The sequence below is a fragment of the Gossypium arboreum genome, chromosome 5 (assembly GCF_025698485.1).
Source record: "Gossypium arboreum isolate Shixiya-1 chromosome 5, ASM2569848v2, whole genome shotgun sequence".
In the NCBI taxonomy this organism is placed as follows: Eukaryota; Viridiplantae; Streptophyta; class Magnoliopsida; order Malvales; family Malvaceae; genus Gossypium; species Gossypium arboreum.
In genome coordinates, this window is record NC_069074.1 from 10,809,012 (window position 1) to 10,834,743 (window position 25,732).

Below are 25,732 nucleotides of genomic sequence, written 5' to 3' on the forward strand. Positions count from 1 at the left end.
AATTGATTTAAGAGAGAAAAAAGAGAGTCCAATATAGTTGGGTGGGATTTGTAAATCATAATTTTTTTTTTTTTAAAAGCAAAAAGACAACAAACTTTTCTGGCTTAATTGAAAGGAACTGTAGAATCCTATCCACAACCAAGGGCTTGTCTAGTTACTGTATCTGCAGCTCTATTTTCTTTCTTTGTAGACGTGGTGTATCTTTACTTTATTATTGATATAAAGCCTATGATCTATATAGTTAAAACTTTTTGCCCAATAAAATTATAGTTAACCATCACTATAATAGTTATATTTGTCTATTATAGAGAGGTAATTGTTATACACCTATAGTAGTATATTGGTATAAAAAGATAATTATTGTAAATCTATCATAAAATTCATATCGTAGATTTCTATTAAATGAAAGAAGTGGAAATTATGTTCAATAAAACAAAGTGCGAATCAAACTAACAAAATTAAAAGTTGTATAATAGGTGCATGCATTATTATTTTTATGCATAGTTTATTTTACATTTTTCACATGACTAATTGTGATATTCATAAATATAACAAGCTCAACTAATCAATAGAAATTATCAAAATTAAATTAATTAATTTATCATGATTTATTAAATTCAAGTAATCAATTTATAAGTTTATAATATTCTAAATTTATAATAGAATATTAAATTAGGGAACTTAATGGTTCATTGAACTTAATAGTAAGAATGTTTTTCGTTAATTAATTATAGTTGTTGCTTTTATAAGTGAAAAGTTGTTATAGTGAGTTGAAATAAAACATAAAAATTATTCTATTAGAAATGTAGTTGTTATAACGAAATGATGTTATAAAAAGGGCTCACTACTTATAAAATTATTCAACTATAAACTAACATATAATAAAATTATACTTTGATCACCCAAAAATAAAATAAAAACTATTTAATCTATTCAGAAAATGATGAAATAATAAAATTATTACAAGATAAAATCGTATTTTGATCTCTCAAATATTTATAATTAAATTTGGACCCTTCCTAAAGATTTTTTGAATCCTTATTTATCTATAATGATAAATTGACTGTAAATATATTTATAATTGTTATTATAATAATTGTATCTATAACTTCTTAAAAGAAACCCTTTAATAATTTATATATATTTTCATTTATTATTATTTCTTTATTCAGCCACTTTTGTAGATATGAGTAATAAATTTGTTTAATTAAGACATTTCACCATATATTTGGTAGAATCAAAACTTATATTATCATATGAGCAGGGAAGAAAATTGTTAACACCAATATTAAAACTTAAAATTTTTAATATAACTAATATTCATTTTAATTCAGGAATAATGTATAACAGAAAATTCCAGAGGATGTACTAAATGAAATATGTATGTATAATTAAAAGTTGAAATATAATACAACTTTACCTAAATTATACATCATATTAGGCCTGGCCATTAAACATCTGATCATAACTATGGAGATCATCAAGGGAATAAAGTCGGAGTAAGTCCATATTTTGAAAGGGCCTAAACATCAAGGGGTGAGCTTCATCAATTAGCTCAGCCGGCGCTTCTATGGTCTCACCGCTAAATGAAAACAATGCAAGGCAATATCTTTCTTTGTTCTCCTCCGTAACCACACGATGAGTTGCTGAGTGTACTCTTCCATTGCTCCATGCCTATCACTCTCAATCATATCATGATTTAATTTAAATAAATTTTAAATCCAAATTCTTTAACTTTAGGTCAAATCACAAGTGCTTGTTAAAAAAAGGAAACGATGAACCTAAACAATGAAAGATCTATTGTTTCAAATTAAATAAATATCTAATTTACTGCTATAACTAAAGTTGTGCAGGTGATCAAACAAGGATTATTTTATTATTTTCTATTTCGGTGGGGTTTCTTGATTATAAATAATAATAATTATAATAGTAAAGGAACTGACCAAGAATGCATCACCGGCCATGACTATGAACATTGAACCAGAGGGCTGAACACAAATCCAATTGCCATCTTTAGTTTTGGTCTGAAGGCCTGCAACTTGATTGTCATGAAGTATGGTTAAGAAGCTCTTGTCAGTGTGAGGAAACCCACAGTTATCAATTGTTTCCCCTTCATGGGGCACTCTATATTTGATCAGCCGAAGAAGATAACTGGTGGAATCGATGTGAGATTCATAGTATTTTTCTACACCATAGCTTTCAAACACCATCTTTTTCACCATTCGGTCCAGTTGGGATACCAGCTTTGCATACGAATGAACATTTTGACTGAAACAAAATAGTAACAACTTTTGTGACTAATATTCTCAAATTTATGTTTATATATATGTAGGTATGTATGATGAGACGATACGTACCAGAATTTTTGGTTGCCATTAGGCCACATGAGATGAGTGAAACTTTGAGTTCCGTCAAGACTGGTAGGGTCATCAATGCCCATGCTTTCACTGAGAGGAATGGAGGGGTGTTTAAAGTAACCGAAATAAGGTTTGTGAGAGGTGTTTTGAAGCTTGGTTTCTAGAGGAAGATCAAACAGTTGTTGCAGGGAGTTAAAGACTTGATCCTGGAGCTGTGATGGAACTTGGTGATAAGGTGTAAGGAAGCAGCCGTATTCTTCAAGCGCTACTCGAACGTCGTTGCATTTGGAGACCCAAGAGGCAGTTCCAGGCTTACAATTCTCATCGAAAAGGTCTACCACTGGGAGCTTGGCAGCAGCTGAGTGGAGAGCCATGGATATTGAAATTTCTGCTGCAATTAAACCTGCCACATGTTTCACCACCGCAAAAATAAGCAGGAATTCGGGGATTTGCATATGAAAACCAAGCTTTGATTAATTTGCTCTAGGATGGAGTAGTAGTCTTTTATCAAAAACGATAAAACACCCTTTGATATTCATATACGAGGCTTGAAGATATTGTTTCATCAAAAACAAGAAAAAGAAAAAAGGTGTAAAGCAGCAATATAGGATTAGATTTTACTGGGGTTGTCATGGTCAAATTATCATTAACTTAATAAAGTGAAAACCCAAAACAAAATAAAAAAAATTCATTGATTAGCTGAGCATCTTTGACAATTTTGCATATGGTTCATTCCTACAAGAAAATTACCTCTAATTGCAGCTTCAGATAATAGACTTTTTCATAGATAAGGAGAATCTTATATCGGTTAAATCCGTTGAATGTAAACCAACTAAATTAAACTATGATTTTGCTTCATGTTTGGGGCAGTCATAAAATCTATGTCATGAACAAAGGAATAGGAACACAACCATATAAACTTTTTGACTTCAATACTGCCACCTGTCCTCTAAGACATGTCCTTAATAATGTTTGTAAACTATTCTACCTCCCTTGACCTCATTTAATATCCATCTATGGTACTTGAAAAAAAGTCAAAGCCTTTCAATTTATTTAGAGACAACCCAATTTTTAAAAGAGGATAAATGAATAAGAATTTGACACGAAAGATGCTTCCTTTTTTACTTTTTCTTACCGTCAGAGCTTAAGTAAATAATATGATTACCTTTTAGCTAACAACGGTCTTAACAATTGCATGCATCATTTGACTTCCTTAAAACAGGATAATATTTAATTCATTCAATAATGAAAATAACATCTTTGAACTATAAATTTAATCTTGTGAAATTATCTGCACTTTTTTTTTTTTTTTTCCAGAAATGCTCATATATAAAATACATACAAGAATAAAGTAAAAAAGCAAAATAGGCAGCAGATCTCCTTTTTAAAAAAAATACCTTTTTACTGTATATTAAAGATTGTTTACTTTTGCCCCCAATTTTTTTTTTTTTTTAAAAACGAGAGGCTCCTCTACTGACCGACACAATCATGCATAATAATCAAGAAGGAAAAAAAAAAGGTTTGGAGAAAAAAAATTAAAATTCAAGCCAAATAGTGTTGTTAGTTCTTACCAGTTATTGGCTACTGTTCTAACAGGACACTTGAAGGAAGCCTAAAGATTTTCCAACTGTTTAGCGCTTTATATGGGGAATCGAAGACCCTGCTTATATAGACAGTTAGCCGTCCAGAATTGGAGTCTTTTTTGAAAATAAAAAATAAAATGATAGAGCTGACTTCCAATTGATTATTGTTGTTGTTGTTGAACTTAGAAAACAACGTTTAATTCGTTCGGCCGACTGACAAATATTTAGTTACAAAGCTGAATTTATTATCAACCTCCTATGTACATAGGGCTCCACGCCTTCACAATTTAAATATAAAATTAAATTCCATGACCATCTCTCCTTCTTCTTCCATAAAAAAACCAACTACAACAATGAATCAAATAAGCTAAAAGAGTTTTTTGGGATAAAAAGAATATGTATTTCTTTCTTTATCTCTCTTAATAAATGCCAAATTCCTGAGTGTTAAATTGCGTTTTTCAGGTTCGTATAAGTACAATTTAGTATTTTTCTTAATGCAAATAATTTTTAATTTTAATAATTAAGTAAATATATATTCAAGAAGAAATTAGTTCAAGTAAATAAAAATATATTATCTTTCTATTTATAGATTGACAAAGGAACATAAATAATTCTAAACATTATATCATAAATAACCAATATAATTATAACCTAATTATTAAATTCATTTTTTTAAAAAACACAACTAATCTATATCAATTCACATTATTCTCAATTCTTTATGCATCAATAAACTGAAAATACACACTCCAATCCATCAACCTAACCAATTCTTTCAACATCTATGCAAGTCTATTTGTGCGGGTAAAAAAAACATAAAGCGTTTTTATTCCTTAATTCATGTCGGTTGCATTGATGATATGATGTGCTAATAATAAGCGTGGTCGGTAAATTAATACACTCTACAGTTAGCTTATAAGCAGTGTCCCATACCCTTTTTTCTTTCCAGAAAATAAATTCGTGAGAATTCAATATTTAAGTTGGTCAATGATTTTGCATTTCACATTAATGCATGAAAATTATATGTTTTACTATAATTTTTCAAAAACGAGATATATAAAATATGTAAGTCTCAAATCGTCCTGGAAATATTTTTCATATTATTTATAATGTTTTAGTAATTATTATGAATAAAAAGGTTATAAGTGAAGTGTTGCGTCTTTTAATTATTAATCAAAGAAAATATGAAAGGTATAAACTCTACTGTCTACATACTAATATTTCAAAAACTTACCTTATATTTCCAAAATATATATATTTATAAAAATAAAAAAATGTATTACTTTTTCAATTAATAAAATCTTGACATTATTGATAATACTATGGCTAAAGATTTTGATGCCGTAAGTTCAATTTTTATTTTGTGTAAATTATCTATATATATATATTATATTTTAATTTAAATTTCATCATAATTTTTTAGAATCATTATGGTTTAATTTTAAATAGTAATATACTTTCATTATATAATGCTTAATTTTAATAATAATTAATTTAAATAAGTATTATTTATATTTATTTCGTAAACATATTTAAGTTTTTAGAATCAGTTATTTGGTAACTATGGAATGCGCATGGCATATGGACATGACAAGTTGACAAAGAAAATACCATAATCATGTTTACAAACGTGTTTTTCCCAAAATGGATTATAGTTTTTGTTTTCTTCCATATGTTTCTTTATTGAATTTCTCAAAGAGTTATTCTTCATAGAGAAGCATGAATGATGCTTATCATATTAAACAGTAATTTGGGGGGACATAACGTCAAATCGTGAAGTCAATTTTTGATTTGATAAGCTAAATCAATAAACTTCTACTAGGTGAGCAAGGTCATTGTTATTTTACCTATACATAAATAGTAAAGTCAATAATTTCTTATTACAAGGAATAAAATTTTAAGTTTGATTCTAAGTAACTTTATTTTAAAAATAATAATTAAAAGAAAAATAATTTATCCCAAAAAATGATTTATTTATTTAAAATTTATCAAGATATTGAAAATATTTATATGTTGTTTTTGGTACATTAATACCTATGTGTTTTTATAATTAAATTTAAGTAGAACCATTTTTATTTATTACATATAATTAAGATAGGACACCGAACTAACCTAAATTTAAAATATTTTATATTGAAATCAATTTAGGCCCTGTTTGGTAATTGATTGATTGATAATTATAGTGGTTAGTTTGACCAATTGATTTTATTAACTGTTTATTTAAAAGTATTTGATAAAATTTAGCTATAGTTGAAAGTTGATATGTGTAAAATAACAAATAAGGATATGACACATTTTATTATTAAGTATTTATTTGTTTATAATAGTTTAGTCTTTATGGGGTGAAATTACTGAAATAAAATACTATTACCAAGGAATTAAAGTATCCATTGTGAAAATTAATTAGTGAATATTTTTGAAATTTTCAATAAACAAATTTCTTAAGTTCATTACTTGCAAATATTAACCTTGTAGAAATTGATAAATATTAATAGTCTATCAATATAATTGTAAACTATATTCTTAGTGTTCTTAGTGATAATTATGTCACACTTGTAACACCCCTAACTTTGTATCCATTTGCCGAAACAGGGTTTGAACATCACTACCATTTGCGATCACTTAAAAAAATTAAAATACTTACCGATTCAATGCATCATATAAAATAAATATATTACCATTCAATCAACAGTTTGGCACTTGTATAAGCATCAAACAACAACATTGTTAGTATACTTGCACATATCTCATATAAATTCAACATTGATATATCTATTTTCTCGACATGTCGCACTTGAGTTTAATAATAGTCTCAATTACATAATTTCCTTGTATCAACATATCAAAGATAATCATATATGTACATGTCATGAAACATATCATGCTCTTACCGTTTCTTCACAAGCATATATCATTCATTTCATTATATCAATATTTTATGCTTCATCATTTCCATATATTTTATGTATATTTATTCTAGTAATAGCTTATATCAAACTTAACATAAATTATATTCCATTTACTTATACTTATTTCGTTTATCCATTTTCATAATTATTTCATACAACGCTTTTGTACATATATTTCCATATGACCAGTTCTTGTAAACATTTCACACAACCATTTCATATAACCATTCGTCATCTGATACATTTTACTTGAATATCAATTGTTCAACAGATGTTATAGCGTCTCCCACCCACGGTCTTATTTATCTTTGACGTGATGCCATAGTGTCTTTCAACTATGGTCTTACTCATTTTCTGTCATGTTGCCATGGTATCTTTCAACCATGGTCTTATTCTTTTCATGTCACGTTGCCATGGTATCTTTCAACCATGGTCTTACACATCTCATATCGAGTTGCCATGGTATCTTTCAACCATGGTCTTACACATTTCATATCAGTTGCCATGGTATCTTTCAACCATGGTCTTACACATCTCATATCAGGTTGCCATGGTATCTTTCAACCATGGTCTTACACATTCATATCAGTTGCCATGGTATCTTTCAACCATGGTCTTACACATTTCATATCGAGTTGCCATGGTATCTTTCAACCATGGTCTTACACATGAGTTGCCATGGTATCTTTCAACCATGGTCTTACACATTTCATATCAGAGAGCACACTCCCTCGAACCTCATCCTTATAGTGGGATTACTAGTCCAGGCTAAATCCCCTGTAATATAAACTCATAGAGTATTGTCGGGATTACCGGTCAGGCTAAATCCCAACGCGACAATTACTCTAATGAGCTTGGATCTGAATTACCAGTCGAGCTAAATTCAGACCCTAATTCGGATTACCCGTCCGTGCTAAATCCGTTTTACACATATTCTTCGGGAGGGCTATATCAGGATAGGATCACCCGTCCGGGCTAGATCATTTTTACCATCAATTCCTTTTTAGAGATCCATCGAATTTTCCTTTCATTTAACCGGGATTTCTTCTCCTTTTATCAAATTTATCAATGTTTCATAAATTTTCATACAATGAACATTCAAATCATATTCACATAAATAACATACAATCTCAAGCATTTAAGAATATAATTCGAGTTACACGAACTTACCTCATTACTTGTTTGTGTTTATAATTTCATTAATCTGGTATCTTTTCTTTTCCACGATCAAGTCTCATATTTGAGTCGTCCGGATCTTTATAAATAAATTTGATCATCATTTTCATTCATTTCATATTCTAATGCATTTAATTAATGCTCTAGGCAAAATTACCATTTTGCCTCTAAACTTTTAATTAATGACGATTTCATTCTTAGGGTCAGGAAAATAAAATTCTTGCAATTTAATCCTTATTTCCAGCTATTATTCTTATATATATTGATAACAATCCATGAATTCTATAAAATATCAGAATTTTTCATAATTTCAACACTTTTCAATTTAATCCCTAAAACATGTTTTCCCCCGATCTTGAACTAAATTAATAATTTCATTCCATTTTGTAATTTAAATAATAAAATAATCCATTTCATGCAATTTGGTCATTTCTGACATGTTTATAAAATTACCCATAAAGTTTTACTTTTATTCAATTTAGTCCCTGAACCTAAAATATGCAAATTAGCCATGCTAGATGAATATTCATACATATTTTTCCTCCTCCTCCTCTCCATTCCACATCCTTAATGTAGATAACACACTTGTAAGTAACATTATCCATAATTTTTATTATTTACTTTTATGAATATTCAAACTGTCTATCTGCATCGTAGTCACTAAATTATTTATATCTGGATCTATAGAACTCCAAATTAATATCCAATAATTTTCCCTAAATCTAGACTCATATATATTCTTACCATAAAAATTTAATAATTTTTGGTTTAGCCAATAAGTACAGTTTATTCTTTAAAGTTACCCCTGTTCTACTGTCTGACAGTTCTGACCCCTCTTCGCCAAAAATTAATTATCTCCTCATACAGGATTCAAATGATGTTCTTGTTTGTTTCTATTAAAATAGACTCATTCAGGATTTTATAAATATAAATTTAAGCCCATAATTATTTTTATTTAATTTTTTATTATTCTTCAAAGTCAGAACAGGGGAACCGAAATTCATTCTGACCTTGTCTCACAAAATTCATTATATCTAAAAATTTACAAATCCATTGCTTACACTATTTATTCTATGAGAAACTATACTCAATAAGATTTAATTCCATATTTTTTTCATCTTCTAATTCGATTTCTACAATTTATGGTGATTTTTCAAAGTTAGTCTACTGCTGCTGTCCAAACTGTTTTTGTGCAAGCTATTAATTACCATGTTATAATACCCTTATTTTCTTTTTCTACACCATTTCTCATCACTTTCTCTTATTTTCTCTTCACTAACATATCAAAAACATAGGACCTTATGTAAGAAAACTCTACTATAACATTATTTCCATGCTTTGTCAATAATAACAAACTTAAAAACATATTGAAATCTTGATATACTTACCTTGTTCTATTGATACTAATCTTTAACTTGATTTTCTCTCTCCTCCAGCTTCTATTTCTTGAATCCAACTTGATATTCTAACTCCCCATGCTCTCCTTAACATTTTTGTCTATTGGTAGCTATGGAAATTCATTTGATTTTTGGGTGAAAATGGTGAATTTTTGGTAAAAGGACCAAATTGTAAAGAAAGCAAAATTTTCTTTCTTCCTCTCTTTCTCTCACGTTAGTGCATGAGAAAATATGGATGAGAATTTCTCATCTTTCTTTCTTTATATACTAATAAAATAATAATAAAATATCTTATTAAAGTATTAATAAAATAATATTTATCTAATTAAATAATTATAAAATATCAAAATATCTCTAGTATCATTATTACTTTCTAGATTTCTCTCTCTTCCAATTGACCATTTTGCCCTTCATTATCTTTTAAAATTTCATCCTTGAGTCATCATTTAATTTGGTAAAATTGCAATTTAGTCCCTCATAGTTCTTCATCTATTCAATTTGGTCCTAATTCATCCATTTTCCTTAGTTTCTAGACCATTCCACTCTTAAATTATTTACACTATTGATCCTTCAACTTTTTCATATTTACACTTTAACCCCTCAAATTATGAATATTTACTCTTGTGCAACAAAACTTCTCACTTTTACAATTTAGTCCTTTCTTGAATTAATATATCATAATATACTTCTCAATATTAACATAACTCAAAATTTCCCTTTTTGTCACTTTATTTCCTTATTTTACTATATCAAGGATAATATCTTACTGTAAAAAATTTTCAGGGTATTACAACACTCTCAATAAATTTGTCAAGTACCATATTTCAATTAATATAAAGTTGTATAAAAAGTCAGTTTACACAAGTAAATTGAAAATAAATTAAGAGTACATAAACATTAAAGAAATAGATACATGTGACAAAAAGAGTAATTTTTAAGCAAGTATGGTCAGATATGACATTCCACATACCTAATTCCTAATCAACTGTGGAAAAAGTTGCACATTTTAATGTTTTTTGTTTTGGAGGTTTTAGCTTAACAAGTTCTTACAAACATTCATTCATCAAACACTACAACTAGAGGTTTGACTATCCAATTCTTCATTTATACCAAAATTAACTAAAAATAATTTAAAACCCTATTTACCAAACACCCTTTAATTTAAATAATTTCACAAGGATAATATAACATTTACTTATATTATTAAAATTTTCATTGCAAAATGTCATTTTCAACTGTTGGTTTCTGTTTGTGGTCATTGCCTAATCATAATAGCTGCGAAATTCGTATGCTAGAAATTGTAATATATATTTAAAAAAGGAGAAAAATATACTAAGTTCATGAATTTGAACATAAAAAGTATAAAATTAAAAATTGAAAACCCAAAATAAGATATTGACCATCGTCACTAACAAAGGCTACAATATTTACTAAATATTTAAACCATCTTCATCGAATATGTGTGGAAGTTATAAATTAAATTATGTACCACCACTTTTATAAGTTATTTTCAATTAATTCGTGGTTGGCACGAGTCTATTACTTAAACTTCATACTTTACTACAATGCAACACGTGGTAAGGAAAATATATTTTAAAATTAATTTTTAATTTAATTAATTATTTCAATAATTCAATATTAAAAAAAGTATTTGACTACAAAATTCAGGCATTTGCAATTTTATTTTTATTTCTAAATAAAGAAAAGGAAAAGGAATTTTTTCAACCTTACAAACTAAACATGTTTCGTTGATTTTTTTTCAAATATGTCAACTAATATACTGTTTTATTTATCAATAATAAATTAAAAACTAACATTTTCAATATAAAATTATTATAAATTTTTTATAATAAAAATGGTTGAGGTGATTATTATTATCTAACCCTTTCAACATAAGCAAAGGCTGTTCAAAAACTATGTATGATTTGGAGTGATAGCAGGAGTCGTCTACTGTTACGAGAAATAATATATAATTTGGAAACTTTGAGGCAACTTAATTACAAGAGTGTTCCATTCAGGGTGATATCTAACTGTTACAAGAAAAGGATCCAAGACCTCGAATATGTAGTTAAGGTCAAAGCAAAAAGTAAACCACTTAATTAAAGCGGGTGGTCAGTCAACAACAGAGAACAGCTTCTTGTTTTACCTTCTAATCAAAGTGGTGTGTTTGGTACATAAAAGCTTAAACGCAAAAATATTAAATTGAAAATTGAAGACCTAATCTTTAGGTTTAGTCGGTTAATTCATGCTGTCATCTTAAAGAAACGATATTCAAACAAAGATATAGCTGATGGGAAACATAACAAGAGCCATTTTATGTATACTACACAATCCACAGTTAGATAAAGAAAAAGGGCCTTCATCCTTTCTGTTCTTGAAGGACCATATACAACAAAAACTTCACAATTGAACATACAGATGATGATGATATGATGCATGTTTTTTTCAGACCAATGATGTTCCTGTGTTTTTCACTAATTATTGATGATTGCAGCCAATAATCACCAGTTCCCCGAAATCAAGAGTTGCCCAGCTGACATTGGCACAATACAGTCCTTATATCCTAGTTTCGCAGCTGTACTGACTCTTTTGTCCATCCTCCGTACCTAATAAAGCAATACAACAAATTTTAGCATCTTTCTATATAATCCCAGTTTCGCAGCTCTTATTCTCGTTTCTGTCTAATGCTTGGACATCTTGGTTGCGGTTGATTTTGTCGACTGTTGTTTTCTGTTATGAAATGAACGAAAGTGTTTTTGGCCAACAACAACAAGAAGAAAAAAAAAAAAAAGAACACTAAAAGAACCACATGCTAAGGATGAAGGGATAGTAGCCCCCACCTTTGAGACAGAAGAGGCAGACACTGAACCAGAGAGAAGAAACAGTAAATAGTAACTCTTACTTTGGCTTGGATCTTTATGCCAGCTTGCTTGTCAAAGAATCATAGCCTAGTAAAAGTAGAATACTCAAATCTAGAGCTAACAGAAAATGTAAAACGCACACAGATAATCGCTTCCTAATTCAAGAGTTCTTAGTTCAGTATAGGAGAAGAAACAGCGTAAGATAATAAAGCAAATAACTCTTAAACCATTAAGATTCATTGTTGAGTAATATTTAAAAATAATAATAATAAGGGTCACTCCAACTTCAATAGGAGAGTAGAATTTGCTGATACTTATACAGCTACTCTTAGAATTAAGATTAGCATCTGATAAAATTCCGCATCAATAAACCAAAACCTGAACATTGTGATTACAATTGATAAATGAACATTTAACTACCTCAACTTAGAAATCACAACATATGGTATAAGATATCTAAAGGAATAAAGCTACAAAAATACAAGTACAATATCAAAAAGACAACAAGGACAAAATGTTACAGGTGAACCTAATAGAACTTAGAGGGATAATCATGTTAGCTCCGCTTGCTCAGATTCCATTCACATGCATAAAAATGGTTGAGCTAGATAAACACAATGCCTACACAGGATCCAAGAAGTCCATTTACCTTGATATCAGTACCAGTGTATAGATATAGTCTGTTTGCTCAAATCTTCATGCATTTGGTTCTGCTACTAATTTGTTCAACACTGTACCACGTTGAAGCCAGAAATTGATTTAACTCAAATTAGTGCTGCGTATTCATGGTAAAAGAGGCACTATTATTATTAGTACTAACTACTCAGGTTTCTGACTTTTCAGTATGTGCAAATTATAACCTATTAAGCTTGTAAAGCATGATGCTGCTGACAGACCAATATGACACATCAGAGAAACTAAACTCTTCATCAGAGACACATACAACAGAAGCATGTCGATCTGAGTCATGCCCGTCAGCAATTAGTGCCGCCATCCTTCAAGTAAGACGTGAACTCAATATTATAATAAGACGGCCATTTCCAACAAACGTATGAGCAGATCATATGAGTTGACGACAGAAGAGTTTCCTTTTTCAAAAAGAAAAATTTCCAGAACAAGATAACAGAAAAAAGCACGAACGTTGGCTCTTAAATGCTGCAAACTTCTACCTGCAACAGTAGGGTACTCTTTCCGACGCCAGGATCACCACCAATCAAAACCAATAAACCTGTAAACCAGGAAAATAGACACACTCGGCATAATTTTCATTAAGAACTCAATATATTACTTTAATCAATTATACAGATGCATTTGGATCACATCACAATATATTGTTTTCTTTTTTAGAGCAATAAAATCAAAATTGATCAACAGAGAAAGATTATAAACATGGACGAACCAGGAACAAGGCCACTGCTAAGCACCCTAGCGACTTCAGTTCCAAAGGGTCCAAGCCTACATATCAACCATACATATGTGCCCGAGTACAATGTTGAAAAATCTTAATAAGATTCGGAAAAGGAAAAACCAAACTGATAGTGGAATCCGATAATTCATCTTCTCAATCCCACTCATAACATCAATCAATCCAACTGGTTTCACGTCCCCTGCATCCTTTGGTAGCCAAGAATGCTCTAGAGACATTGGCCGAGAAGTTGCACCCATGTTATCTAGTTTGGGAGTAAGGGACAACTAGTTAACTGTTACTGCATTTTAAAATGAAATTCGAAAAGAGTGTAGAAAAAGTTATGTGGCATAAGGTTGTTTGGTATCTACTTCTTATACCAGAACAATCTATTTTCTAGCTTTGATGGCTATTGTGAATAAATTTTCCACAAATGACAGGCTTATTAAAGAGAGATGAGCATAGAGGGTCATTGTCTACTATGCCAAGGAAACCATGAAACAAAGGATCATCTATTTGTTGTTTGTGTGTTTGCTAAATCGGTATAAGGCAGTGTTTTGGGACAATGTAATATTTAGAGAGATGTTATGGAATGGCAACAAGAACTTCAACGGCTTTGCACGAGACTCAAGGGTAAGGCTCTTATTGTTTACATCTTGGTAAAAGTACCATGAAGGTCTCGGTATTAAGAGTCAAACCGCATTTTTCCCCCTCTATTAAAAAATAAGCAAATTAGTCACTATACATTAAATCATAGAGCAAATCAGTCATTTCTATTAAAAATTTCATCTATTTGTATTGTTAAAAACATATGTGGCTGACGGAATAACCAAATAGTACACGTGATGTGCCACGTGTACCTCATGTTAATGTACAATGACCAGCTTTTAATAGTAAAAATAGATAAAATTTTTAATTGGAAGACCAGTTTGCTCTTTGATCTAATGTATAGGGACTAATTTGCCTATTTTTTGAGTAGAAAGGACAAAATGCAATCTATACTTACCTTCTAATTAATAATGTAAATATTCAACTAAGAAGTTGGTAAACTTGGCTACTAATTACAAAATTTCACTTCTTTGTAACAAGCATTGTACTAGATGTTTTTTTTTTTTTTGGCAATTTTATTGCTTTATTAGATAAATATATGATACCTATAAAAAATAATATTTTAAATAATAAAATTTGACTTTTTACAATTTGGTTTTATTTAATTTTATTTACTAGTACATAAATTAAATTAATGGGTTTTAAAGTGTAAAGATTAATTTGAAACCATCTTTAAAATAGAAGTACTTATTGGATACTTTCAAAAACTATTAATCAACCTCAACATATGTCAATATAGAAATTCACATGATTTTTCTTTTAAAACTTGAGATATCGAAATCTTTTTTGTCATCGATTTGACTGGAAAATGAAAAGGGTATAACCACCTTTTTGTAGCTGCAAACGTGAAACCATGGTAAAGCAAAATTGTAACTTTGAAAAACGATTACTCAATCAAGATTGAAAGTTACAGTGCTCTCTACTAGTTAAACTCATTAGCCAGGGACAAACCGATGGCACTCATATTGCTAACATTCAATCTCTCTGTAATGGAGGATGGCAGCTAAGGTTTTCACGCATACAATGGAATCATAATAAGTGCACTGACTTTATGGCCAAGATGAGAAGATTGGTAGGAACATAGATTTGTTTATGTCACGGTGGGCATGTTGCAATGAGATACAACGCTATCCTATAATCATATCGATGTTTTTAATTTTGGTTATGTCAAAGTTCTTTTAAATCCTCTTTATTTTATAAAAAAAAGTTTAATTAAACAATTTGTTTGATTAATATTATTGTTTGTTCAAATGCAATGCTAAAACTAAAAAAGATTAATTAATAATTAATATTCTTTATATAATGATAAAAGTATTTCAGCACATTCGAACTTACGTTGTCTTATACTAGCAACAATGCTAATACTAATTGAACTGAAATTCAATTAGTAGTAAATAATTAATATTAGTTTCATTATTATCATATAATAATAGTTAACAATATATTAAAATTATTTTTATAATATTAATTTAATATTATAATAAAAAATAAAAAATTATGATTAGTTTAAAAATTCTCCCAAACTCAATGATTTTATTGAAGAATAGAGTATAGATATGATACTTGTTATATTTATTTTGTAGTAATATATAAATAAATACAATCAATATAAAATAATTATTTAGTTTAATATTTAAGATTTAATTGAAAAATCTTGTCAAAACTCAACGTACTAAATTTGTATACTATTTCTAATTTTAAGTTGTATAATTAAAATTTATTATGATAATTTAATTTAATTTCTATTTATTATTATTTAATTATTTTACAATTACTATCTAATATGAAAAATGAGTTAGGTAAAAAAATATAAAAAATGCTTTACAATTATTTTTCAAAAAAACTTGACATTATTTTATTAAAGGAGCAAGGCGGGGATATTCGTCCCCTATTCTACAATCTAAAGACTCCTTTAACGGCTTAAAAAAAATCATTACCAAATTATCAAAAATTTTAACATAAATTGTGTTAGTAGTCACTTAATTATTAATATTTTTTAGTTGTTCAATTATAAAAATTATAAAATAATTATGCAATTATTAGTAAATTTCTTTTTTTTTCACTCAATTATGAAAAGTTACAAAGCAGTAACTCAACTATTTAATTTTATCTTTTTAGTCACCAGACTAATGATGTTAGCTTTTAAAATTGGTACAAAAGCAATTTTAACCTTCAACATGAATAAATTATGTCAATTTAATTTTGATTTTTAAAATAATAATCATTAACAATTACATATTGTCTAACTTGATTTTTTTAGGTTTTTTGACATTAAGAGTTAATTTTAAAAGAATGAATGAAAATGAAAATTATTATTTTGGGTTTTAGAGTTTTTTATTTTTTATATTTTTAATCAAATTTAGTTGATAAATTTATTTTTTAACTTTTTAGGTGTGAGGGCCTAAAATAAAAATACAAAAGACTAAATTCTACAATATATAAGTGTTAAGGGTTAGATTTTTTAGAATCAATATTAAATTGAAATAATGTTTAAATGTTGAGTGTTAAAGTTGCTATTATGTAATTTTAAAAGTTGCTACCGCTCTAATCACCAAACAAGATAAAATTAAATAATTAAATGATTATTTTATAATTTTTATAATCAGATGATCAAAAATAAATTTATTAATAGTTTAATGATTATTTTATAATTATTTTACAATTAAATAATTAAAATAAATTTATTAATAATTGAGTTATCAAATTCTTTTAACCATTCAAAATGCTTTTAGGCGAATCAAGCATGGGCAAGCGTGAAAAGAAAGTTCTGGAATTCTTGAGATGGACTTGGAAATCCCCACAATTCACGCACACAAAGAAAGGAATCCATTTCACTATAAAACCATTCGAAAGACTATGCTATATGTAAAATGCACGCTTCTCTCAATTACAGTTTAATATAATTTAAATAAATAATATTTTGTGGGATGAGTTTTAATTTAATTAATTTTATCGTTGTTATAATAATTACGAATATATGTATTTTAGTGTGGTTAAATATGCGTTATTTGACACTTAAGGATTTAGAGTTGATGGATAATAATAAAATTGTATCTTATTTTTAATTTAATTGATATGAGTTATTATAATAATACATTCTTATACAATTATATTATTTATTAATTATAAATTTTAAAACTTCAAAAATCACCTATTTTATGATTTTAATTTAATTATATAATATCTTATATTATTTGGATAGAATTAAATAAAATTTAAAATAAATAAATTGAATATCTCATTTTTAATAAAAAGAGAAATTTTATTTTAAAAAATAAAATGAACAACATTTTTTTAATATTAAGTGAGAAATAACTCTCTACTAATTTATGTCAATAGTTCAGTGTGTATATCTCAGATCTAAATTCTTTGAGGAAAAAAAATTAAAAGCTGTGTTTTCACGCATACATCAAGATAGGGGAATCAAGTGGCTCATCTTTTGGCCACAGAAGGTTTAAGGGGAGAAAGAAACACTTATCTTCTTAATGGGGTGCCGAATTTTGCAGAGGAAGGGTGGAGAAAGATCGTCAGGGTGTGGTTTCTTCAGAGTTGCCCTAGAATGTGAAAATGAAATCGATTTTAGGGGGTTGTTTGGTTGAACACCAACTGCAGGAAGCAGAAACGAAAAAAGAAAAAAGAGTTAAGAGGGGAAGATAGGAAATGAGATTTTGTTTTAGGGAAAGGAAATGAATGGACTTCTGATAATGTTTTTGTCGTTTCAAATGGTAGAGTCCATTAATAAAATTAGAGTAAAAGTAATTATTTTTAAAAAGATAATTAATTTATCTAGATGGTTTTAATTCTCAAAGTTTTGACTGTTTATTTTGATATTAAATTTTTCAATAATCAATAAAATACTCTAACTGTATTAAATAGATAATAGTATTTTTAAAAAAAAATTATATTAAGTAAAGTTGAATGCCAAAGTTCAGTACCAATTATAACACGTTGAAGATTTTAAATATTAAAATTTTTAATTGAAAAGTTTCAATATTTTATCAAAATAAACCTTTGTTTCAACATATTTAGACCAAAACTTATATATAACTTAAAACATATTTTTTCCATCATTGTGGGAATTTCATGAAATAGAAAAACACAGAAAGTTAGATTCTTAATTTCATTTAAAAAATAATTATAAGAAAACAAATAAAAATATGTAATGAATCATATGTGTGCCCAATCAATGGCCCATCCATTTCAGATCAAATGGAGGGACAAGTAGGAGAAAAAATGAAGTGATGTCCAAATTTATTATTCCAATTTCCAAACAGAAAATCGAACTCACGATCTGCAATTAATTAATGGGGTACGTATTTTATTTTATTTTATTTGCAGCGTCTACTTGTAATAAAATCAGCCAAGAATTCGTACTTTGAATACTCACCATTAACAAACAAGAAAAGTAAACTCACTCTCTCCATCTTTTTCAGCTTACTTTACATTCCAGCATGCAATAAATGCATAAATCAATAAGATACATAAATCAATTAGAAGTTTCCATTTCCACGTTGGACCCAATAAAAAAAATCCTGATTGTTAAATTTGGGATTGGTTCTATTCGAAAAATATGTCTAAAATTTTATTTAATTTCGACTCGAATAAAAAATGTTGAAACTCAAGTCTAGCTTGATCGTATCAAATTTTTATATAAATTTTAAAAATATAATACATAAAAATATTAAAAATATTAAAATAAATATTTCTCAATAAATTGAAAATAAATTAAAAAAGTATATACACTTAAATAATATTAAGAGAGGTGTAACTTAACAATCAAATGCATCTAAAATAGTAACAAAATTAACAATAAAACAAAAGTTATATAATATTCAAATAATAACAACATAGAAGTAATCCAATATTAAAATAGTGAAAAAAAATCAGCAAGAATAATAAAAAAAAAAGCAACAGTTTATTTTTTTTGTATATTCGGCCCAGACTAACCTCGGGGTCAAAAAAGTTTTACTTGAGACTCAGCCTATTTTCTAAACTGATCATATTTTTTTACCTAAGTTAATTTTTGAGCATATATTTTTATCTAAACTTTTTTTTTTTTTTTTTTTTGGCATACCATTGGGCTAAGTGGATGTCATTGCCCATGTACATGTCTAAAACCAACTACCAACGAAGCATTTATTTTGTTCTCACAAGATCATAATTCGTGTGCAACTTTGATACAATGATCTGTACTGCTTCATTACTGACACCCAAATCAAGTCCCAAAATAAACCAACCCCAACTAATAGGTATGTTGGTTCTCTTAATGCGTTTTGAGGATCTTTCTTTAATAGCAAAGTCGTTTCTGAATGGGTTTCTCTTATTTGCTTAATTCTTACGTTCCCTATTCCTTGTCTGTTAATCTAATATGGGTTAAACAACTGTTTTTGGGTTTTGCTTTTTGAGCTTATATGATCTGTAGGTGTTTAATATTAGCATGTTTGAATTATGATAGTCAGTCTTTTCTTTTTTCCTTCTCTCTTGGGTTGTCAGTCTTTCTATTTCTGAACATGCAATTTTTTCTTGTTACCTTTTAGATTTTTCTTTTTATAAAATGGATCGTCTGAGTTTTTTGTTTGCCTAACTTGGTTATCATCAATAACGTGTTCTTCTTTTGTTGTTTTCTTCTGATTATGAGTTTTTTTAACCATGTGGATGGAAGTTGATGATGAAGGGGACTTTATAATCTCGCTTTGTCTGAATCACTGAATGAAAATTCGTGGAAATTAAATGTTGTTGGTTGTGATGTCAAGAGAAAAGAGCGTTTTAAGGGCTCTTTTATTGAAACTTGGGATTGTTGTTGCTATCTCTTCTGCTGGTTTTGTGTATTCTAGACTTAGAGCAAGAATGACCAAACCGTATTTGCCGCCTCCACCTTCATCACTGCCCGTTTCAGGTTTGGGGGGTTTAGCCTTGCGTTTATCTTTTTTGAATTTGATTAATTCAATTGCATACTGAACTTTCTAGTTGCTTTGATCGTACAGTTTGTTGCAGTGAAGTTGATTCAAGAGGAATCGATCAGGGTGAAGACTATGTTCCGGACTTAAGGTCGGCCGCAGCTTCTGGTCCTGTAAGTTTTCCTGTACAGACTATGTATCCTTTTTGTGTTTTGGGGTGCGAATGAATTGTAAGGCTGCTTTAAAAACTATAAAGCCTTCGTATAGAGTTTGATAGGAGATATTCTTGCTTAAGATTCAAGTAAACAACTAAACGATACTATCGGTGGTTCTGTTACTACTTCATCATGACTTGTGTCACTATTAAAAGTTTTGAATTATCAACTAGTCTGCATAGAGATTTGCCTCTCGCAATGACATGTTTAATTCAGCAATCCCATTACTTATGGATGAATTGCTGGCACTGGTGAATAACATAGTACAGAGGATCTTTTTGCCTCCATTTCTTTTTTCGCTATTTAGCTGTTCTTCCTATCTGCTAAAACCTTTAAATTATATGCCTCTTCTGATTCTGTTTCCTGACTATGGTATTTTGGTTTCCCTCGGGCAGGAAGAAACATCGGCGCAAGGAGCTTCCGTTGGTCTTTCTTCAAGTGCTAGACATGGCGGAGATGTGCTTCTCTTGCAAGAGTTTAATGATCTTGTTGAGGAATTTGACACTTCAAGAGCATTTAGAACTGCTGGAAAGGATGGTTATGAGCAAGAGATCAAGCACCTTAGAAATATGGTAAGAGTGCTTAGGGAGAGGGAGCAGAATCTCGAGGTCCAGCTACTGGAATATTATGGCCTTAAAGAACAAGAATCAGCAGTTGAGGAGCTCAAAAACCAGTTGAAGATAAACAATATGGAGACCAAGCTTTTCACTCTCAAGATTGCGTCCTTACAGTCGGAAAACCAAAGATTAGAAAAACAAGTTGCTGATCATGAAAAAGTCGTAGCCGAGCTTCAGACTGCTAAATCTAGAATTAAGGTGCTTAAAAAGAAACTTCGGCATGAGTTTGAGCAGAATAGAGAGCAGATTCTAAGTGTTCAAAAGAGGGTGGCTAGATTACAAGAGCAAGAAGTCAAGGCTTCTGCGGATAATCACGATGCTAAATCAAAGTTAGGAAGTTTAAAGGTTTTGGAAGGTGAGGCAGAAGAGTTGAGGCAATCTAATGCGAGATTGCAGATAGAAAATTCGGAACTGGCTCGGAAGTTGGAGTCAACCCAAATCCTTGCGGATTCTGTTTTGGAGAATCCTGAGGTAGTCAGTTCATTTGTGTTGAATCCTCTTTCCTTATGTTGTTATTAATATCATTGTTATACGATTGTGATTTGGTTGCAGGCACAAGCATTAAACAAAATGCGCGAGTGTTTGATGCTAGAAAACGAAGACTTGAAGAAGCGAATGGAACAGCTCCAGGAAGATAGATGCGCCGATGCTGAAGAACTAGTGTATCTCCGATGGATAAACGCTTGCTTGCGGTATGAGCTGAGGAATTTTACACCCATTCCTGGTAAAACAGTTGCTAAAGACCTAAACAAAAGCTTAAGCCATAAGTCGGAGGAGAAAGCCAAACAACTAATTCTTCAATACGCTCGCGCTGAAGGAATGGATAGCATGGATTTTGATTGTGATCAATGGTCTTGCTCCCAAGCCTTCTATAGTACCGACAACGGAGAAGCAGATGATTTATCATTCGGGAATTCATCCGCTAAGAAAACCCCGAATTCAAGAAGGATTAAGTTTTTCAGGAACCTCAGGAGATTAATACTGGGAAAGGACGTTCATAATCAGAGCCAGGCTTCATCAACGAGCAAAACCGATAATCCCGAAGACTTCGATTCATCAACCTGGAGTTCAGGTAGAAGGAATGATTTCGTAAATATGCTACAAAGCAATAGTGATAGGTTCACAACTCCACCTCAGAGTTCACCTTCAACCTTTTTGGATGTTGATCAAATCAAAGACACAGAGAAGCTCCGAAGAAACAGCGACTGCGGTCCTTACGGATATAGAAAACACAACATTTCAGGCAGGGAAAATACTTTGGACTCTCCTCTTGACCGAGCTTCCTATTCTCATCGGAAATCTGACGTTATGAAGTTTGCAGAAGCATTAAAACAGTCGGGAACAGGAGGAGAAAAGCCTCAGAGGGCAGCAAGCATTATATAATTATTAGTTTGACACAATACTGAGTATGTACTCCGAATCCACTCGTTTCTGCTTACTCTCCACATTTTGTATCTTTGTACTATTAATTGAATTTATTTTTCTCAAATTTGAGGTGAATTAAATTCTTTTAACAATTTATTTCAGTTCAAAGACATATAATATTTTAGATCATATAGCAGAAATATTATATTGGTTTGAAATTTTACTTAACAAATACAATTATATTGATAAATTTAATGGTTCAATTATTAAAATATTAATCATAAAAGAGATATAAAATAGTGTAAAATTATTTTAATTTTACACAGATGTAAGTAAATTTTCTCTTAAAAATAAAACATGTAAAACTGATTACTAGTTAACTTCTTTCTAAAATGGAAAATTATAGAGATACAGGACTAAATAATAAAAATACTTAAATTTAGTTTTAAAATATATTTTAATGTTCTAAATATTACAAGTGTATGGCAATGTGAGTGAAAAATATGTTAATAAAAAATTATATAGAAAAGATATAAGTTAGTTTCAAAAGAAAAAAAATAAGTTGAGACTTGGAAGAGGAAAATTTTCTTTTAAGGTTAAAATTGAGTTATAAAACTTTGGAGGGTTAAAATATAATTTTGCTAATATATTAATTTATAATTATATAAATTTTAAAGGAATTAATAATTTCATTATTTTTGAAGAAGGCCAAGAACTTGCCCCTCTAGCGCCATCTCCGCTTACGTTGAAGTCGAATTACTTTTCAAAATTTATTTACAATTTCTATATAAAATATAAAAATAAAAACACTCTCTTGGCCATAATCTTAGTTCAGTTAGAAATATAAATAATAGTATAATATTTGTTTGTTTGGATAATAAATTCGAATTTTAACAAAAGAATTTATGTAGCCTTTGCTGCTTTACTATGTTATAATTATAATAGAATGTGATTTTTAGAATAAGATTATTGAAAAAGTTATTTCACAATGTTTGTTTGGTGGATATTAGAAAATATAAATTAAAATTTTGGGAAGATTAAATTATAAATTTTGGATTACTAAATGCTTCTTTGAGAATATAATGATAATTTATAAAATTATTCTTATTAAATAAAAAATTTAAGTGTTTAATATTTTATAATAAATTTTAATATTAACAAAGTTTTGAAATTAAATATTTAATAATAAAATTTTAATTAATAATTTTAAAATTATTTTTAATTGAAAACATGAAATTTCTAAATATAATAACTTTATTTTTATCAACTCTTTTGAGCTTATGCTTTGAACCTCGCTAATGTTGTGACGTGATAAATATTATTAGAAGGCTGAGGAGCAAACTATGAAATGAGCCAATAACATTAGCATATTAATAATAGTTTTGAATGAATTTGGGTTCATTCGTTCACTGTAATATATTTTTTCTAGAGTATTGTTATTCTGAGACAAATTTGATATATATATTTTAAATATTTAATAATGATAAACAAAACTCAAAAACTTAAATTAAAATTATTAAAATGATTAAATTATTTATATAAATTTATATTTAAATAAGATAGCCCTTTCCTCAAGAAACATTGTCTCAAACTCTTAAATAATAATAATGTCACAAAAGTAAATAAAAAGTACCTTCAAAGACATTGAATTTTGTGGCATACATGATTATAAAGAGGGTAGGGTGCAATATGAATCAAATTTTAGTAAGGTAATGGTAAAAGAGTAGTGGCAGGCAGGCTTAGAAGAGTTGAGAAAGGCCCCAACAGAATCAAATGAGGGCAATGCCCTGAACAATCAATGCATCTGCAAGGACTAGATTAGCAGCCTGAGATGGATGAACACTGTCCCAAAATACATATTGGCTGGCATTGGAACAAGTTCCTGCTGCCTTTGGATTGCACAAAAATGCGGTTGTCTCTACTGTTCCTGTTCCACAACATCCTTTTGTTGCTTCAACAAAACCTGCCAAAAACAGACTCCAAATTTTAACTCCAAATCCATTGATTAATGCATCAAACTCACTTTCACCAATACATACCATAGTTAGAGGGAGATTTAACAATGTCGTAAAGTGCCTTGAATATGTCGAAAACCACAATCTTAAGACCAGGATGCTGCTTCTGGAGATTGGCTGCTGCGGCGTTGAGCTTTTTATTAAATTGTTGAGCATCGGTATTGAACCTGGAAATGCATCCTTTCTCGTGGTAACCGAACAATGTTCTTGCTAATGGAACGCAACCTAACGGTGGAAGTGAGGTAACCCCAATTTTCCTAGCTCCCAACCCATAGAGGTTCTGTTTGTCAATCATGGAACCCAATATTTAGTGACAGATTCATCTGTTCAATGTGACCACAGACAGGTGATTTACCAGAAAGAAGCAAGGAAATGTATACCTTGACGAAGTTTGTGAAGGTATCAATAAGGAATGATCCGTACTGGTCTGGAGTATAGGCATGGTTAAGTAGAGGGTTGACATAGTAGTTCTGGAGGAAGTCACCACTTCCTGCACTCAATACATACAGTGCATCCTTGATAATGGATGCTGATTTGGTGCTGCCTGCTACCTTTGCTAGCTTTGCCTGGTATTCCTTGAAATACTCTAATTGCTGGGTCAATGTGATGGCATGCTGCAAGAACATAGGAAAATAGAAACTTTATAGTTATACACTGAAAGACAATTTGATGTGGAGATACGGATTTCAGCCTATAAGGTTTAAAATCTTACATTCACCATGGAAGCTTTGTCATCATAGCCAGAGCCTGCTGAAGCAAAATTGGCTCCAATCAGAAGGTTCTTCCCTGATGCTTCTGGGCTAAGGTAAGCTGGTGGATAAGTTGTAAACCCCAGAGTTTCAGCTGCAAGAAGGAATAATTTCAGTAAAACTTCCAAACTCCATCAGTTCTAAACTCGGACTTTGGTGCTTAATTAGCTCTACTTACCAGTGATGTCAGTGGCTAATTTTCCATTGCAAAACCTCCCAGTAGGCTTTTTGTTGGCAAAGTCCCGTCCATAAGGAGGATAGTTAGCCTTGAAGATGGTAGGGAGATAGTCATTATTACCCACATCTACCACAGAGTCACCAAAGGTGATGATTGCAGGAACAAGAGTGGTTGATTCTTGTCCATACCCTCTGTTTATTGCTGCAAATGCAAACACCACAAACATGATTACCCTTCTGCTATAATAACCATCCATTTTTGTTTAGAAGTGGGTTTTGTTTACAAGTGGGTTAGTACACTGAAGCTTTGGGCGCAGAGTTGACCCTTATAAACCGATCGAAAATGACTAGAATGTGGTCTGTCTTGAAGGAGGAGGATGGGGGTTGAGAAGATTCAATA

General features: G+C 29.7%; 3 protein-coding genes and 1 long non-coding RNA gene across 11 annotated transcripts; 1 reads left to right on the forward strand and 3 right to left on the reverse strand.

The window, feature by feature from the left end:
- Positions 1-1,288: 1,288 nt before the first annotated feature.
- LOC108452516 (2-oxoglutarate-dependent dioxygenase AOP2-like) lies at positions 1,289-4,043 on the reverse strand. 2 transcript variants are annotated; one of them, XM_017750314.2, is made up of 4 exons: positions 3,929-4,043; positions 2,358-2,760; positions 1,944-2,268; positions 1,289-1,674 (listed from the first exon to the last, which is right to left on the reverse strand). In XM_017750314.2, exons 2-4 carry the CDS (start codon positions 2,729-2,731, stop codon positions 1,438-1,440), a joined length of 936 nt encoding a protein of 311 aa, XP_017605803.1. In that variant the 5' UTR covers positions 2,732-2,760; positions 3,929-4,043; the 3' UTR covers positions 1,289-1,437. The 2 variants fall into 2 exon arrangements, with proteins under 2 accessions (XP_017605803.1, XP_017605802.1); XM_017750313.2 differs by lacking the exon at positions 3,929-4,043 and having other exon boundaries at positions 2,358-2,963.
- A 7,649-nt stretch (positions 4,044-11,692) lies between these two features.
- Positions 11,693-14,685, reverse strand: LOC128292946 (uncharacterized). Of its 4 annotated transcripts, none has more exons than XR_008282941.1 (4): positions 13,683-14,685; positions 12,933-13,511; positions 12,263-12,370; positions 11,693-12,152 (listed from the first exon to the last, which is right to left on the reverse strand). It is a non-coding gene; the product is annotated as an uncharacterized LOC128292946 (long non-coding RNA). The 4 variants fall into 4 exon arrangements; XR_008282942.1 differs by having other exon boundaries at positions 11,693-12,370; positions 12,933-13,014; positions 13,227-13,511; positions 13,683-14,684; XR_008282940.1 differs by having other exon boundaries at positions 11,693-12,370; positions 12,933-13,014; positions 13,144-13,511; positions 13,683-14,684.
- A 4,735-nt stretch (positions 14,686-19,420) lies between these two features.
- Positions 19,421-22,531, forward strand: LOC108452183 (protein CHUP1, chloroplastic-like). 4 transcript variants are annotated; one of them, XM_053029124.1, is made up of 5 exons: positions 19,421-19,546; positions 20,132-20,193; positions 20,282-20,367; positions 20,805-21,497; positions 21,579-22,531. In XM_053029124.1, exons 2-5 carry the CDS (start codon positions 20,145-20,147, stop codon positions 22,407-22,409), a joined length of 1,659 nt encoding a protein of 552 aa, XP_052885084.1. In that variant the 5' UTR covers positions 19,421-19,546; positions 20,132-20,144; the 3' UTR covers positions 22,410-22,531. The 4 variants fall into 4 exon arrangements, with proteins under 4 accessions (XP_052885084.1, XP_052885083.1, XP_052885082.1 ...); XM_053029122.1 differs by having other exon boundaries at positions 19,441-19,546; positions 19,960-20,193; XM_053029123.1 differs by lacking the exon at positions 20,132-20,193.
- Positions 22,532-23,957: 1,426 nt separating this feature from the next.
- LOC108450278 (GDSL esterase/lipase APG-like) lies at positions 23,958-25,732 on the reverse strand. The gene is made up of 5 exons (XM_017747829.2): positions 25,334-25,732; positions 25,119-25,249; positions 24,787-25,020; positions 24,431-24,686; positions 23,958-24,354 (listed from the first exon to the last, which is right to left on the reverse strand). Exons 1-5 carry the CDS (start codon positions 25,587-25,589, stop codon positions 24,161-24,163), a joined length of 1,071 nt encoding a protein of 356 aa, XP_017603318.1. The 5' UTR covers positions 25,590-25,732; the 3' UTR covers positions 23,958-24,160.